General features: G+C 43.8%; 1 protein-coding gene across 1 annotated transcript in view; it reads left to right on the top strand.

Moving 5' to 3' along the window:
* GFRA1 (GDNF family receptor alpha 1) overlaps positions 1-16,403 on the top strand; it is a 226,991-nt gene that overhangs the window by 53,209 nt on the left and 157,379 nt on the right. The window contains exon 4 of the mRNA XM_052660880.1: positions 12,731-12,745. Within this exon, the coding sequence (XP_052516840.1) occupies positions 12,731-12,745 (15 nt within the window). The remainder of the gene's footprint in view (positions 1-12,730; positions 12,746-16,403) is intronic.

The raw sequence follows: 16,403 nt of genomic DNA, 5'->3' as shown, positions 1-16,403 counted from the left end.
ACAATATATGTTACAGTACTTATATATATGTAGATATATAAATTTCTTAAGCTCTGTGAAATGCTGGAATCCCTTTATTCAGGGCAAGCCAACCTCACAAATCCTTCATGAAAATGACATTTACATTCGTGACTTTGTGACTAGGTGAATAATATCATACAGGTTTAAATGAACTTCCCCTTATCCTTTTGAAACTAGGTGAAATATACGGGTTTAAATGAGCACCTTTTGCAAAGGTGCTCAGTGGGATACCATCCATGGTAAGCACATTTACTGCCTGCTGACTCTTCTTCACAAGGATGGACATTTACAGCTACAGAGGTTGTTTGTAAGGTGTCCTCAGCTCTTCTCTCTGCCCCTCTGATCTGCCTGGCTTCACAGTAGAAGAGCCCAGCGCAGTGTGAGGTCCTGCTGCCCAGCCGTGACTGACGTGGATGATGGAGGGACAAGAGTTGCATTCACTCCCGAGCCTGTGAGTGGGTGACTTTAAAAACATGTACTGCCTTCCACAAGAAAGACTTGTGCTCTGACCGATTCATGATACATCTAGAGTTCACCTTTGATTACTTGCTTCGAGCTACCCATGAAAAATACTAGCACGTATGTGATGTAGGGTGTGGGGTAATACTTCTGGGGTTTAACGTTTGTTCATGTGATAAGCATTGAACCTGCTTCCAGAGCACACCTGTGGCTGGGAGGGATTTCGTGCTCCCCTGCTAGAGATGTTTTCTATATCTGTCCTTGCCCCTCAGCGGCATTTCTCCATGCTGGAGGGTGGTGGACCTGGGGAGTAGGCTCCGTGATATTTTACTGGAGTCTGATTGTTTGATTGTAGAATCCATGCAAGTACATTTTATTCATCCCAATATAGGCATAGTGGCTGGGGTGTCAAAGAACTTCGTTGATCTTAATGATACCCTGAAACTCAATTTCTCCCAAGTCTCTGTCCAGATTACCTGCTTCCAGTAAGTGCCTTCTGTGTGTCAGGCCCTGGGTTGAGTCTTTAGGAGCTTAACATCCTTTAATCCTGACAACAGCCTCTGTCATTCCCACCGTATCAGGTGGAGATGCTGAGATGGAGAGAGGGCTTCTAACTTTGCCAGAGGCAGAGCTGGGATCAAAACGCAAACACTCTTGACTCTGGAGCCCGCATGCGTATTACCTGCACTGAACCAGTTGCTTCCATTCTTTCCCTCCCACTGCCTCTCTCCACCTGTCACACCCTCCTTTCCATGAATCCTAGTAAGATGACAGCTGGATCAGGAGCAGCTGCACACATCGTGGTAACTCAGCCGTGTGTCCTTGTGTTTTCTTCTTTTCCTGATCCACTTCTTGGAATTCTCCTCTTTTCATTCAGCTCTGCATCCTTTCCCTTTGCCTTAGCTGTTGTCATAAACCTACTGAGATAGTTGCTTTTTTTTTTTAAGAGAATTTGTAAAATTTTAAAAAGGTAAAGGTGCATCTAGGTGGTTTCTGCAATTGGACCCCAAATTCGCAGATAATAAAGGTTAGAACTCTAGACATACAGGGATTATGGTATTAAAAAATATTATGGGCATGGCTCAAATTAACTCCTGGGGGTGGAAGGCTTGGAAAGAATGTGTGCTAAGTCGCTTCAATGGTGTCCCACTCTGTGCGACCCTATGGACTGTAGCCTGCCAGGCTCCTCTGTCCATGGAATTCTCCAGGCAAGGATACTAGAGTGGGTTGCCATGCTCTCCTCTGGGGCATCTTCCCAACCCAGTGATCAAACCCATATCTCTTACTTCTTATGGATTGGCAAGCAGGTTCTTTACCACTAGGGCCACTCGAGAAGCCCCAAGAATGTGGTATGTTTGCTCAATCTGGGCTGTTATTGAGACAGTGTAACATAGTGGTGTAGAGTTAGTCTCTGAGACCAGACTGCTTGGGTTGAATCCCAGATCACTTTCTTCCCTGTGACTTTTGACAACTTTAATTATTACCTTCTCTGAGTCTCTGCTTCCTTATCTGCTTATAGTTCTAACTACCTCTTATGGTGATTGACAGGATTAAAGGAAAGTCTGTCATACACTTAAAATAGTACCTGATACATGAGAAGCTTTGGAAACATGTTCGTTATTGTTACTGTTCAGTCACCAAGTTGTGTCCGTCTCTTTGCGACCCCATAATCTGCAGCATGCCGAAAAGGGCCAGCTATGCCCTGATATTCTTCCCTGGATTTGGACACATCAGTGGACAAAACATCCCTGGAATCATAGTGCTTTCAGCTTAGTGAGAGGGAGGGAGAGAGAGAGAATTACAAGTGTGAGAGAATTGCAAGTGTGTATCTGTGCACTAAGAAGACACATAGGTGGGATTTGAGTGTGTCACAGAGGGTCCTCCTGGAAGATCCTGATTGTGTTCACTATAAAACTTTAGAGCAGGAAAGAATTGTGGAGACTCTCTAGTCAAACCTTCTTTGGAACCTGGAAAGCTTAGATGACTCTCCCCATTTATTCAGAGATTTATGGAAGAGCCAGGACAGAACCTGTATCTCCTGAAACTGATGTCAGACTAGTGAACATCACGTGGCCAAACCTCCTCCTTGAAGACTTGAGCCAATTTGCTGAAACATTTACTCCAAAATCATTCTCATCAACAATGCTTGATGCTGGGGCAGCTTCTCTGAACTCAGACTTTAATTGTTTCTGGCTCCCGAGAGCTCTTGTGACAGTAATTTGTGCTAAGTCATCAGAATAATGATGATGCCATTGTCTTACATTTACTTAAAAGTTGTCCATCCTGGTAATGATCACCTGGCAAAGAAAAATTGTCTAGATTATTCTGCTAGACATTTGTAAATATCTAGTTTGGATTTAGGAGACTGGGTAACCAATCAAATTAAAACCCAGATCTCACAGACCTGCCTGAGGAATTCATATATGATAAAACTAATCAGTTGGCTTTGAAGTGGAGATGAAAGCATCTTTAAGGAAGTATATGTTGGATGGGGGTGGAAGTGGATAAAAACTGATTCAAGGAAGCATAACCCTTAAAAGTTTCAGATGGTTTATAATTTATCTGTAATGGGAAAAATACTTTACCATCAAGATAAGATCTTGGAATACATTTGAAATCACCAGCCGTATTATGGATATGTTTGTGGATGTATGTGAATTGTAGGGAATGAAATTTTTTCTGTGAATGTAATTTAGCGCGAATGAGATGACAAATAAGCTATAGGCCGTAAAGCCCATTTGATATAATGTGTGTAATTTTAAACTTAAAAGCATCATGTTTAAGAACCATAAGGGACGTTAGAGGTCATCTAATACAAGTCACTTTGCAGATGGAGAAACAGAACCCCAGAGAAGGCAAGTGGCTTGGCCCATCGTGTGAGCTGGAATCCAGATATTTAGATTATTGAGTTTGGAGATGTTTTTAGAACATAAGGAGTGATACCCACACGCTCACTTTTAGTTGTTTTTTTTTTTTAACCCATAGTGGTTTTATGGCATTGTTAATCATAGCTATAATTGATTTCTTTTGCAAGATGGACCAATTCTTCAGCCCTTTATACATGTCGGTGCTTAATAAAAATATTTTCTGTGACTCCTAATTAATGCTGAAATAAATTTAGAGAAGTTAGAACAATATTGTTTGTCAGTGTCTTCCTTGGTTTGAGCTATTAATGTGGTTTCTTATGATTTCCCAGCTAGCTGATTTAAAAGAACTCAGAGAAAGTCATATATGCTGTGCTTTTCAAAGCAAAGCCCTGGTTGCTAGAGGGATGGAGTTTAATATAGTTTCATATCACAGAGGTTTTAATAATGCAGTCTAAAGTATTTGTACATGAATTCATTAGGCCCAGATTAGTCTTATTATAATTACTCAAAAAGTAATTCAATTTAAGAGAAAACATTTTAAATGGATATAAAATACCCTGTTAGCTGGGAAGCCATACTGTTCTACTTTATCAGCTCCATAAAGTACTAGCAGATTTGAACATAACTTTCACAGTATACAGAATGCAATCATAAAAAGTATTATTCCTAAATCTATTTTTTTATGTTCTTTCAGTAGTTAAGAGCTTTATCCTTCTGTGCTAGGAATGAGATATACTCGGGATAGAGTGTCATAAAAATGTTAGGGACTTAACTAGCTCACAGCCTGTGCACTCCCTCCCCAACTCAGTGTCAGCTGATGGGTCACAAGTCCAGAGCCTCAGATTGAAGCTGGTCGCCCATTCCAGAGGAGATGGACCAGGAAGAGACTTCGGGGCTTTTGCAAGTCTTTTCTTACTCAGCAACAGTGACAGGCGGAGGAGGGGGGGAGGGGGTTTCATTTCTATCATGGTAAAAGGTGAGGGGAGCCAGGAGCGAGGAAAACAATAGAACTTTCCCTGGCCCGCATCCAAAATGGGACAGAGAAGAAAAAGGGGAGAGTGATGATATAGATCAAAGAAGTTAAAGAACAAGTTAGTATTTGACACAGAGAGCAGGCGGTGGGCAGCGAGGCCTTGCAGTTGGTCCTTAACGACCAAGACTCACCGGGCTCCGGGCAGTGGGAAGCTGCCTGGGTACCCCTGGGGAAGCAGGAGGGGCAGGGAGATGAGGTCTGTAGCCACGTGGCTGCCTGAGCTGTCTGTGCTGTCTGGCTTTGGAGACACAGAAAACTAATCACAGCCCCCGTGTGGTGCCATCGAGGCCAAGCAGGGGCTCTGGCTGGACTCCAAGAGAGCACAGACCTGCACTCGGACAGGAAGGGGTTCCACTTAAGTGGTTTGTTGTGTTCAAACTTTTACTAATTTATTTGATGAGCAGCAGAACCCTTTCCAGGCAAATTCTTCATCAAACCCCACTGTCCTGAGCAGAGCGGTTCTCAGTTCAGCTGCCACGTGCAGTCTTACCTTTTTTAAACCCTGGACCTCCACTCATCACACCCTAGGGCAGGGGTGGGTGAGCCCCTTCCCTGGTGGCCTTGAGACAATGGCACAGGGACTGCCAGAGGGGTGAGTGGTGCCAGAAATGAAGGCCAGGCTCTGGATTTCTAGAACATCTGGTGCTCATTACAGCCCGGTAAAAACTGGGGTTTGGAGATAGGATGGCAATAGATCTCTGATCTTAAAGATTAAAAATAATTCATTCATAAAATAATATTTACTAATTCCTTAGAGTTTCTTAATGGCACGTAGCTACCGATGACGAGAAGGAATTAAAACGATCATTTAATTTTAATGGATTTTCCTCTTATGATATTTTACAGTCCTGTATAAGTCACAACTGGTGATTATTTTCAAATAAGAGCCCCTGGAGACGGGAACGGCTACCCATTTCAGTATTTGTGCCTGGAGAATCCCATGGACAGAGGAGCCTGGTGGGTTACAGTCCGTAGGTCGCAAGGAGTTAGACATGACTGAGTACCTAAGCGCATTCCCCACATACAAGTCACAAATGATGATTATTTTCAAGTAGTAGGCAATCAATAAATGTCTGTTGGCTAGTAATGCTACAAGTTATAGAAGTCTATCTTAGTCCCTGTGCACTTTATATGCTTTACCTCGTTTAATCTCCAAAGCAATTTATGAGACAGCACAAAAATTAGCTATTTTATTATCTGCATGTTGCTTATGAGAAAAACGAGGCTTCGGAAGGGTAAGTAATTTGCCTGTGATCACACAGCGAGACACAGAGGTCCTGACTTCAGGACCTGAGCTCTTTGCTACCCTGCTACCCTATTCTGTTGCTTATTGTTATACCAACGTTAAATTCAGTTATTGAATGTCTACCATAAACCAGCTCCATGTCCTAAAAGTGCTTTACATATATGATCTGGGTTATCGTATGAATTTCGAAAGAAATTTTATCGTCATTTTTTACATATAGAAACTGAGACTCAAAGAGGTTGAATAGTTGCCCAAGATGGCTAGGATGATAGACTAGCAAGTATTTGAGCCTGGTATTATGTGACTTTGAAGTCTATGAGCTTCATGCTGATTAAATGATCTAACTTGACCCTCATGATACTCCTTTGGTAGGATAAAAGCTTATCTCTATCAGCTGCTTTTACAAGTCAGAACATAGGCTACAAGAAGCTTCACCTTGAGTTTCCACCTGGTTGAGGGGCTGGGACCCAATCTTAGATCATGGGTTCAAGTGGCCAGAATCATGTGGAGACTCAGCACTGGACTGTATTTGGGAGAGAAGGTGTTAACCCTGCTCTCCCTGAGAAGGTCACCTGCCACTTTTGGACCTAGACTTCTTCAATTTGAAGCTGAACTATTCTGGAGTGCTGGGGAGGCTTTGGTGAGCCCCACTTGTCAACCTTGAAAATAAATAATTTCAGTTCATTTACAGAGATTTGCAGAAGTATACAGACTGAATTCTAGAAACTCTTCAATATCTGTGCCTAGAGCTTGCTGGTTTTTGAAACTTTGTGAGGGGGCAGCTCCACTGACCTTGAAATTGACTTTGGTTAATGGTGAACTTGACCCCATCCAAGGAAGTGATGTTCATTCCAACTGCTCCTACATCCCTCCTTTTGCCCCTGGTTAGTTAGGTCCCAGTAGCATTTATGGGGCTTTACTGTAATGGCATTTGAAAGAGAATGGTACTTGAAAGAGAATTTTCTTTCTGTAGTTCAAACCACAGGAGGACCCACAAGACAGCTCTCTCCCCAGGTGAGACTTCCTAAATGGGAGTTAAGTACAGGCATTTTCAAGAAACTAAATTCCCCTCATACATAATTTAACCTAGAAAAGAAAGCAACATTGAGAGAGTACTATGATCACATTGTTCGAGGGCTAGTAACTACTTCCCCTAGTCTTAGGGAAATCAGGCACACTGTCACTATTTGGCATATCTTTAATGCTGTGGGATGTGGGCTAGATGTGATATTATAATAATAGTGAGGGTTTCTCTAACCATAGTTGTGGGCTGAGCTATGGATTGAAATAGTAAATTATTCCTAGCAGACTGAATGGGCAATAAGACTGCCATCTAGTTCCCCTCATAAAACAAAGCAATAGATAAATAAAGGAGATCCAACTCACTTAACCTGCGTGGCTCTGTGCACCGCTAATTATTAACCCAGGCACAAGAGAAGGGTTCACCCAGAGTGTGGTTAAATCATTTTTAATAGAGGTAAACACGAGCCATGTGGATGAGTAGCACTCAAGCAAGTTTTTAATCAGTAACGTTTAGGAATCACCCAGCCTAATTGCCATAACTTATTAATAATAATAAATAATCTGGTCTTTTTATGGCTCCTGTCTCTGGAGGACTCAGTGCATTAAAGATCTCTGGGGTGTGAATCTCTCAGTAGCTATGGGGGAGGTGGGCAAATATCCTTGATGCTCATTCCTAACAGAAGAAAGTGGACATTGAGGCCAAGAAAGACAAATCTGAGTTCATTCTTTTTTACTTGCTTCTTCCTACATCTGAATCGCCAATTTATAGATGCCCTTTCATCTATCTATAGGACCAGAATGGCTCTGGTGGGGGTGGGGTCGGAGAACAGGCTTTTCTTTGTTGACGTGAATGATTAGGGTTGAGGTTTTTTCCCTTGGGAAGTGAGTATGAGCAGAGCTTTGTCTGAAGGAGTTCATTTCCTCTGCACAAGTGTCCCTGGTGTCCTTTGGGTTCAACCTGACTGTGGCTAGGCTGGGCACTGGAAACTCCTAACTCCTTAATTGCATGATTTCCAGTTCCTGGCGGAGCAGAGAAGATGGCACCAAGTCTTATTCTCAGTCATTCTCTGCTGCAGCAGGTGGGGGATGAGGAAATGTTTGTGTAAATGATCGGACTTAACCTCCCCACTGCCATGGCGTGAGCGTTAAAATCTCTCCAGGTCAGCGTGGTTCAAAGGTTGTACGTGATTGACTCCCAGATAATTCTTAGTGGTTGGTTAGACTGGACAGAGATGATTGCCCTCAAAGTTTGAGGCCATTTAATTCCTATAAGTGACTAGTTCTTGCGGGTTGTGGGTGGTAGACACATGTGCCAGAATAGAAGATGACAAAAAGTATTTCTGTGGCTGATGCCGTTTGAGGTCTGCAGTTTTGGCAGATGTAAAGTGGCACAGAATCTACCTTCTTCTCACTTATTTTCCATTCTTCTGTCCATGAATCATGTGAACATGAGCCTGGATGGCTGCTTCTGTTTGGAAAAGTGAAATTTTAAAGAGGGTACCCAAGCAGTTATTATTCAGAGCAAAGAGCTAGGTAATGCTAAGAATGGAATGATTTCTGTCATAAGAATACAAAAGACATAAATTTAGAGTGCAAATTATAAGATAACTCATGTGCAAAATTGTTGTAATATTTATACTAGTGTTTATTAAAATTTACATTTGAATAAAAAGGTGAAAAATGTAAATGAAGCTGAAAAGTGGATTTGAAAAGAATCTGAGATAGCTTATATGAAAATCAGGAGAGTTTTCTAGGATAGATGATAGGAATAGTACTCTATGTAGGTTTGTCTGTTAAACCATGAAATATACAGTAGGATTGGAACGAATAAGGTCTCTGATTCCTGAATCTCTGCCTGAATTTCCTCCCTCCTTGCCCACTGATACTTTCCAGTAACTCAGATCAGTACTGAAAGCCACGGAGAGGAGGTTGAAGTTTCTGGACGGATGTCGAGGCTGGATCCGTATTTGAAAGGCTAATCTCATTTCACTGATGTTTTCAATGTTGGAAATTTTTGTCTGTATTCATTAAAGGAGAATGATAAATCTCTAATTTGTACTTTGCTACTAATAGGGATGATTTTGTGCTTCATTAAGGTTAAATGAATCTCATGTCGTCCTGGCTCAGCCTTTCACGGACACCATGTGTGATCTTGGGAGAGATCTCTTCCTTCTCTGGGACTCAGTTTCTTCATCTATAAAACAAGGGGGTTGTAGCAGACGAGTGTTGAGAGATACCAGCCCCCCTGCCCTTCCCTCCTGTGTGGGAACACACCATGCCAGGCACTTAGGATCCACAAAGGCCATCAAGACGCATAGCTCTTGTTCTCAGGAGTACATGGTCTTCATAAATAACTAATTATAGTATGAACTCTAATTGCAACATGCACAAGTTACTCTGGGAGCACAGAGGCAGAAAGAGCGACTTCCTTCTCTGCAGGGATAGGCTCTGAGAAACTTCACAGTGGCTGTGACATTTGAAGGGGGAGGAGGAGGGCTTCTCCAGGTGTGCAGGCTGGTCAGAGGGTGGGTGGCTCAGACTGTGCGTTGCAGGCAGCAGATGCACGTGACTGTGCTAATTCAGGGAGCTGCACGTGATCCTTCTCATCGTCTCTGGACCGTCAGGGCATGGGGGCCGAGTAGCTCTGTATACACTGCTATGTCAGAACTTGGGCCAGTGATGAACTACTGAGGTTAGAGAGTAATGTATGGCATGTATAAATTAAAGCAGGTTATAAGTTTTCCTGTAATGGCACCAGTGTGGCCCATTTACATTCCAGTTGGCTTTCCTAAGTGTGAGAGGAGGGGTGGTGATTTAGCCAACTCCCTGGGAGTTTTAAGCCTATGTTGGTCTCATCTGTCCTATAGCCACTGGCCTAGGTGTGCCCTGGGGAGCATGTGTGCTGCACGTGAGTGACACCCTTATGAGGGCACATGTGCCCCAATGGGGGCTTTCCTGGTGGCTCAGATGGTAAAGAATCTGTCTGCAATGCAGGAGACCCAGGTTTGATCCTTGGGTCAGGAAGATCCCCTGGAGAAGGGACTGGCAATCCACTCCAGTATTCTTGCCTGGAGATTTCCATGGGCAGAGGAACCTGGAATGAAAACTGTTCTCACTGGTCTTCTCTCCTTGCAGTCTGTTTAACTCACTAAGTACATGGTTATCCACACCATCTGTGACCCCTTGGCTCTTTGTGACCTTGTGAGAGCGGATGTTTTAGCTGAAGACTGACAGCAAATATAGATGTTGATGATATAATTCTCATTTAGTTTTTTTTTTTAGGGCTTTCTATGTTAAATTATTCTATATTAGCATTCTTTTTTTTAAACTTTATTTTGCTTTACAATACTGTATTGGTTTTGCCATACATTGCAGGTAAATTTTAAATTCAGATTGTAAATGTAGGGCATGTTCATTGTTAAATTTAAAATAATACAGAAATTCTTATATAATATTTAAAATGATCCCAGATGCAATTACCTGAAGGTTAACATTTCTGTGACCATCATCACAGGTCTCTAGACATATATACCCATACATGCACATACACGGGCTCAGGATACATGTTCCATGTTACTTTCCGATTTCTTTGCTCAAAAATAATAAAAATCTTCCACCATTTTAAATGGCTGAGCCATAATCCATTGAATAGATGTATTGTTTTTGATTTGGTTCTCTGCTGCTGCTGCTGCTGCTACTGCTGCTAAGTCACTTCAGTCGTGTCCCACTCTGTGCGACCCCAAAGATGGCAGCCCACCAGGCTCCCCCATCCTTGGGATTCTCCAGGCGAGAACACTGGAGTGGGTTGCCATTTCCTTCTCCAACGCATGAAAGTGAAAAGTGAAAGTGACGTTGTTCAGTCGTGTCCAACTCCTAGCGACCCCATGGACTGCAGCCCACCAGGCTCCTCCATCCATGGGATTTTCCAGGCAAGAGTACTGGAGTGGGGTGCCATTGCCTTCTCCTTGACAGGCAAATAGACAATCTCTGTTGCTTGTCCTTTATACACAATGCTGTAATGAACATCTTTGTAGACTTTAGATATTTGAAGACCTTTAGATACTTAATTAGATGACACTCCTAGCAGTGGTGGTGTTAGGTTAAGGATGTATATTTTAACTTTTCCATACATACTGTCAAACTATCTTGTAGAAGTTTTGTATCTGTTTACAACCCCATGTTGGCTCAGATGGTAAAGAATACCTGCAGTGCTGGAGACCCTGGTTTGATCCCTGGGTTGGGAAGATGCCCTGGAGGAGGGCATGACAACCCACTTCAGTGTTCTTGCCTGGAGAATCTCCACGGATAGAGGAGCCTGGCAGGCTACAGTCCCTAGGGTTGCAAAGAGTCAGATGCAACTGAGCATGGCACAACCCCATGATCAGGGCAGGAACTGGCTTACATCTGCATAGTGGTGTCTGTATTCTTGCCAATGCTATCCTCCATCTTTGAATTACTGGATGAGAAAGTAGGACCAGACAGGAATATCTTGGGGGTTATTGAGAGTCTGTAGAAGCCTGATGTCAAAAAGTACCTTGCAGGGACTTCCCTGGCAGTCCAGTGTTAAGACTTACACCTTCCAAGGGGTAAAGGTTCGATCCCTGGTCAGGAAACTAAGATCCCACATGCCTCATGACCAAAAACCCAAAGCATAAACAGAAGCAATTTTTTAACAGATTCAGTAAGACTTTTAAAATTGTCCACATCAAAAAAAAAAAATCTTAAAAAATGTACCTGACCTATGCATTCGTGTTGACCAAAAGATATGGACAAAACATCACAGTTTGTAATTGCCCAACAGTTGTCTTCAGAAACAATCCAAATATCCATCCACATTAGGATGGAGAAATAAATTATGATAAAATCATAAAATCACCCAGTAGAATACCACCTGGCAGTGAGAATGAATGGCCTTCTACATGCCACAGCATGGATGACTCCCATAATCACTATAGAGTAGAAGAAGGCAGATAGAACAAATTTGTATTGGATTAATTCATTTGTATAAAGCCTGTTGGCTCAACAGGTAAAGAACCTGCCTGCAATGCAGGGGATGTGGGTTCAATCCCTGGGTCGGGAAGATCCCCTGGAGGAAGAGGCCATGGCAACCCACTCCAATATTCTTGCCTGGAAAATCTCAGGGAGAGAGGAGCCTGGTGGGCTGTGGTCACAGAGAGCTGACCATAACTGAAGCAAATGAGCACAGAGCCCAGAAGTATGCCTAGTGGTTACTGTTGGCAGCCGTTAGCCAGTGCTTGTTAATTTATGCTTTTTGCTAATATGTGTGTTTTCAGATGCCAGACGTAGTGCTTGGCATATGAATTAGTATTATTTTTTTCAGCTTGTCACAGATTTTGACTTCAGATTTAATATGAAGACCTGGTGTTATTAGTTGTGAATTATATGTGGAGAACTCATACAGATTTTGTGCTTATTATGATTTAAATATGGAACTTTAGTAGATTCACAGGTCTTTCCTCTGTTTATCCTGTTGTGTGCCATTGTCACTTCTGTTGTTTATAAACCAGCCCGGCAGCTTAGTAGTAGGCAAGAAGATGGTTTGTGGAATCAGACAGATTTGGGTTCAATCCTGAGCTCATTGCTTATTCCTCTGTGGTCTTGGATCAGTTTCTCAACCATCCAGAAGCTCAGTATCCCTATTTATAAAGTAAGGATAATATTGCAACTTGCCTCATAGGGTTGTAGTGAAAATAGTAATATTAAAATGAATAGTAACTGGCAACTTTTGTATGTTTACCATGTCCTGGACACCAGTCTAAGACTTTAAAACATACGACACAGTTTGTTTAATCTTTCCAATGCAAATGTATTTGTGGTTTAGGAATCTGTAAGCCACAGGGTTAGTAAGCACCGAGCCAGGATTTAAACCCACGCAGTTCCCTTCCAGAGCTCAAGCTTTTAACCACTGTCTCTGAGTAGAGGAAATATTGTACTAAGAGGGTTTAGTACAGTCAGTGTATGTTAGCTATGATGCTCATCACTGTCATTTGCAACGTAATTACTAATTTTTTTCTCCTTTCTCTCTCCCTTTTTCCTCCTGTTTTTCCTTCCTCCTGGCAGATGTTTTCCAGCAAGGTAAGCTCATTGCCTCCTGCCTGCTTTTCTATTGCTTGCGCTCTTTTGGGAAAGAGTATCACCCGCGTGCAGAGGGTTATGGGGCTTTCCATCCTTCTGTGGACGTGCCACGGGGACTTTAGGACAGACGTACTGTGAGGAAGATGGTCTGGGGTGGCCTGAAGTGCCATCAGCCTTCCAGAACCTCTGCTGTCCAGCCTCTGCCCCTTCCTCTGGACCTTGCTTGGGGGTAGAACGAGGACTGGACAGTTGGGGCAAGGACATTGGGCACGGGTTCATGCCTAGGCACCTGTCCGAGGGCAGGGCTGCTGTGGGCTTGTGAGACAGGTGGGGAGCAGCTGTCTCTGGAGGGGATCGGGTGGAGGCCCCTGTTTCTCAGAGCCCCTGCATCCAGGCCAGCTTCTGCTTGGTCAGGTCTCCACACGCCACCTCCACCTGGGAGCTTCTCTGTCGAGCAAAGGTGTGGGCAAGACCATGGCTGGCTGGCCACTTTGTGCCCTTCAGCCCAGAGGGACCTCACAATCCCTCCAATTGGGCCAGTGATTGGGAGGAACCCGGCAAGGGTGTGCAGTGCCTTACATATTTTTCCAGTCAAGTTTATATGTTCAGGGGAGCTGGAGAGGGAAAGCGTAGACTGTGTCTAAGCTATGTGTCCTTCTGGCTCATGTTTAAGTCCCCACTCAGGATGCACAGCTTCTGCACTCTGGGAGACTCGCGGGCATGGCCTTATCGAACCCACTGGATACACCGTCAGGGCAACTGCCTCTTTCCATTTTTCATCACCATCTGAAACTACTGGGAGAAAGTGGACAGACCAGATTGTTTATATATTCAAGGTGGGAAGTGTGTGTATCCCGTGCCTGCCACCTCATTCTCGAATCCCAGGCTGCCTTAGGGTAAAAGAGACTGGAGTAAAAAAAAAAAAAATCCAGGCATCACAAAAGTAGCTTCCAGATAATTTTATGGGCTGGATATTTTCTCAACGATTATTTTACCCCAAACATGCAGCGTGTGATGGAGAAGGTCTGTCTGCTTTCTCTGATCGAAACGCAGTTGTGGGCAACAACGAAGGGACTTGCGTTGTCTTTTAAGAGTGTGGAGTCATAGACCTACTTTTATAAATAATTCATAAATCTAAACCAGCCAGAAGTAATAAGTTCCATTTGGCTGGAGACGAAGCGATGGGCAAAATTGAGAAGGTGCCACGACTGGGTGTAAAGCATGTGCCGTCAGGGTCCTGGCTACAGTGCGTTTTCTTCCTTGACACATTGAGGGTTCAATGACCTGCTATGGGAGGCAGTTTTTTTCTTTTTTTTTTTCTATAAACTAGAGAGCCAAGCTCTCCCCAATGCCAAACTATGTGTCTTCTTTTGAGACATAAAATGTGTGAGTTTGGAAAAGTCTTGTTGGAGCCAGCATCCCGAGGCCCCTGGAGAATGGAGAGAGAAAAGGTTGGTATCAGATCTGGCTTTTCTACCTACAACCATGAGCATTCAGTTATTGTAGTCAGTATAAAAAATGGCTTATCAGACTGCTCATGTCAAGTTTGCCTCCTTTTTAATCAGTCATGCCATTCCATTGATGGGATTTGACTGTCAGTAACAATGATATGCAGAGCAAAACTTATAATCACCTGTAAATCATGGACTATCGAGACTTAATAACATCTTCCAGAGACAGAAGCTGCTAGCTATCCCTGGCCCTGTGAGATAGTACTAGGATTACAGATGGGGAGAACTGAACTTGCTTTTGTGAATTATTTACATGGCTCTGGCCTTTGTAGGACTGTTTCATACAGAGGGACATTCTCTGAAATGATGGCCGAGAACTCACCAGCTGGTACCCCTCCTTACCTCTGCTTCTGGCCATTCTGCCTGTGAAATGAATGCTCAGTAAAATGTGACAGTAAAAATGTGTCAGTGACAGTAACCTCAGAAAAAGACAAAGCTTCTCTGTCTTGCAGACAATGTCTGAAACGTGACTGCACAGCATCTTCTTGGGGCGGGGGTGGGGTGGGGGATGGGTGTGCAGAAACTTTGCTACCAGAATTGTGCCATTAACTTGAAACACAGGGGCCATGAAGTGTGCTAGAAATAAACAGCAGAAAACTATGTGGTTTCAGGTGAACAGAAGCCACAGGGCCGTTTCTGCCGCCCATCGAGGCAACTGTGAGTGGCTCTGGGCTGACCATGCCATGGGCATCAGGCCCGGCTTGCTTTGGTTTATCCAGGGACTGAAGGCCAGCTGGGTTGGGGCGTGCTGGTTTGCAAAAATGTACTCTTGGCCATGAGCGAGTGAGGTCTCTTTGCCCAGAGGAATCCTTGCATGTTGGGGCTGCCGTACGCCAGGGCTGGCAGAAGAGGGAAGCAGGCTTGCAAGTTGACAACATCAGATGTTCTCAGAGGAAACCGAAGTTTTTTCCTCTGGATAGCATTATCTTTTCTTTCACTACAGATCAATCTTGTCATAGCGGATGACAGCGCAGCAGCTACTGCGGGTCTTTCTCTGCTGGTACCGTGGTGTGTGCACGTGGGAGCTGATTTCTACCCTCAGAGCCGTTTCTGAGTTTGTCTCGGTTCTTTCATCTGTAAATGCCACTCGCTGTGACAGACCACAGGGCCTGAGGACAGTCAGGGACCAGTGGGTCCGCAGCTGGGCCTTCCGTGTGTAGGAGTTCTGGGGACCATGGGGCCACATTTTCAAGGAGCCTTAATTGACCCACATTATCTGGCATCCACAGAGCTCATGAGCCACTGGATGGCTCTCAGGAATTCTGAAGAGCCACAGAATTGCTCTTCACAACATCAAATGCAATTGAAAATGCTGTACGTGCGCATGTGTCTAGAATCTTGAGTTTTAGGGCACTTTTATACTGATCGTTTAATAATGAAGTCAAGACTAGACATGCACACCCACACCGCACAGCTCATTTGAAGTTACTGAAGCACCTTTGAATGCTCATCCATGGGCTCAACCTTGATTCTGAAATCGAACGGAAACTGAGTGGCTTGGAAATGAGAACACCACCACTCAGCTGGGCGTTTGAAAGTGACAGCAGGCACCATATAAACATTTCACCATTGAGTTAATTCTCTGCTCAGTGAACTGAAGTCCGTTATAGACTCTGTGCCCGAAGAGGTATAGCCTTCCCTCCTCCTCAGTTCTCACCTGGAGCTGGGATCTTGCTATTAGAGAGGGTTTTCTTCCAGCTGAAGTAATTTTTGATACCTTTCAAACATAGTGCACTTGTTTATTTTGTAACCAGTAACTGTGTGTGAGGTACTTTCTATGAGGATAAAGGAGTGACTGGAATGATGAATTCCCCTGTTCTCATGGAACTCATGGTCGAGCTTGGGGAACATTTGGTGCCAGGCATGCAAATTAATAAACAAGATAAATTTCAAAAGGGATACAAGAAGTGAGGGCTTCCCTAGTAGCTCAGCTGGTAAAGAATCTGCTTGCAACACAGGAGACCCCGTTTTGATTTCTGGGTTGGGAAGATCCCCTGGAGAAGGGATAGGCTACCCACTCCAGTATTCTTGGGCTTGCCCTGATGGCTCACTTGGTAAAGAATCTGCCTGCAGTGCGGGAGATCTGGGTTCAATTTCTGGACTGGGAAGATCCCCTGGAGGAGGGCATGGCAACCTACTCCAGTATT

Source organism: Budorcas taxicolor, chromosome 23, assembly GCF_023091745.1.
Source record: "Budorcas taxicolor isolate Tak-1 chromosome 23, Takin1.1, whole genome shotgun sequence".
NCBI lineage: Eukaryota > Metazoa > Chordata > Mammalia > Artiodactyla > Bovidae > Budorcas > Budorcas taxicolor.
This window is presented reverse-complemented; position numbering and strand designations above follow the sequence as displayed.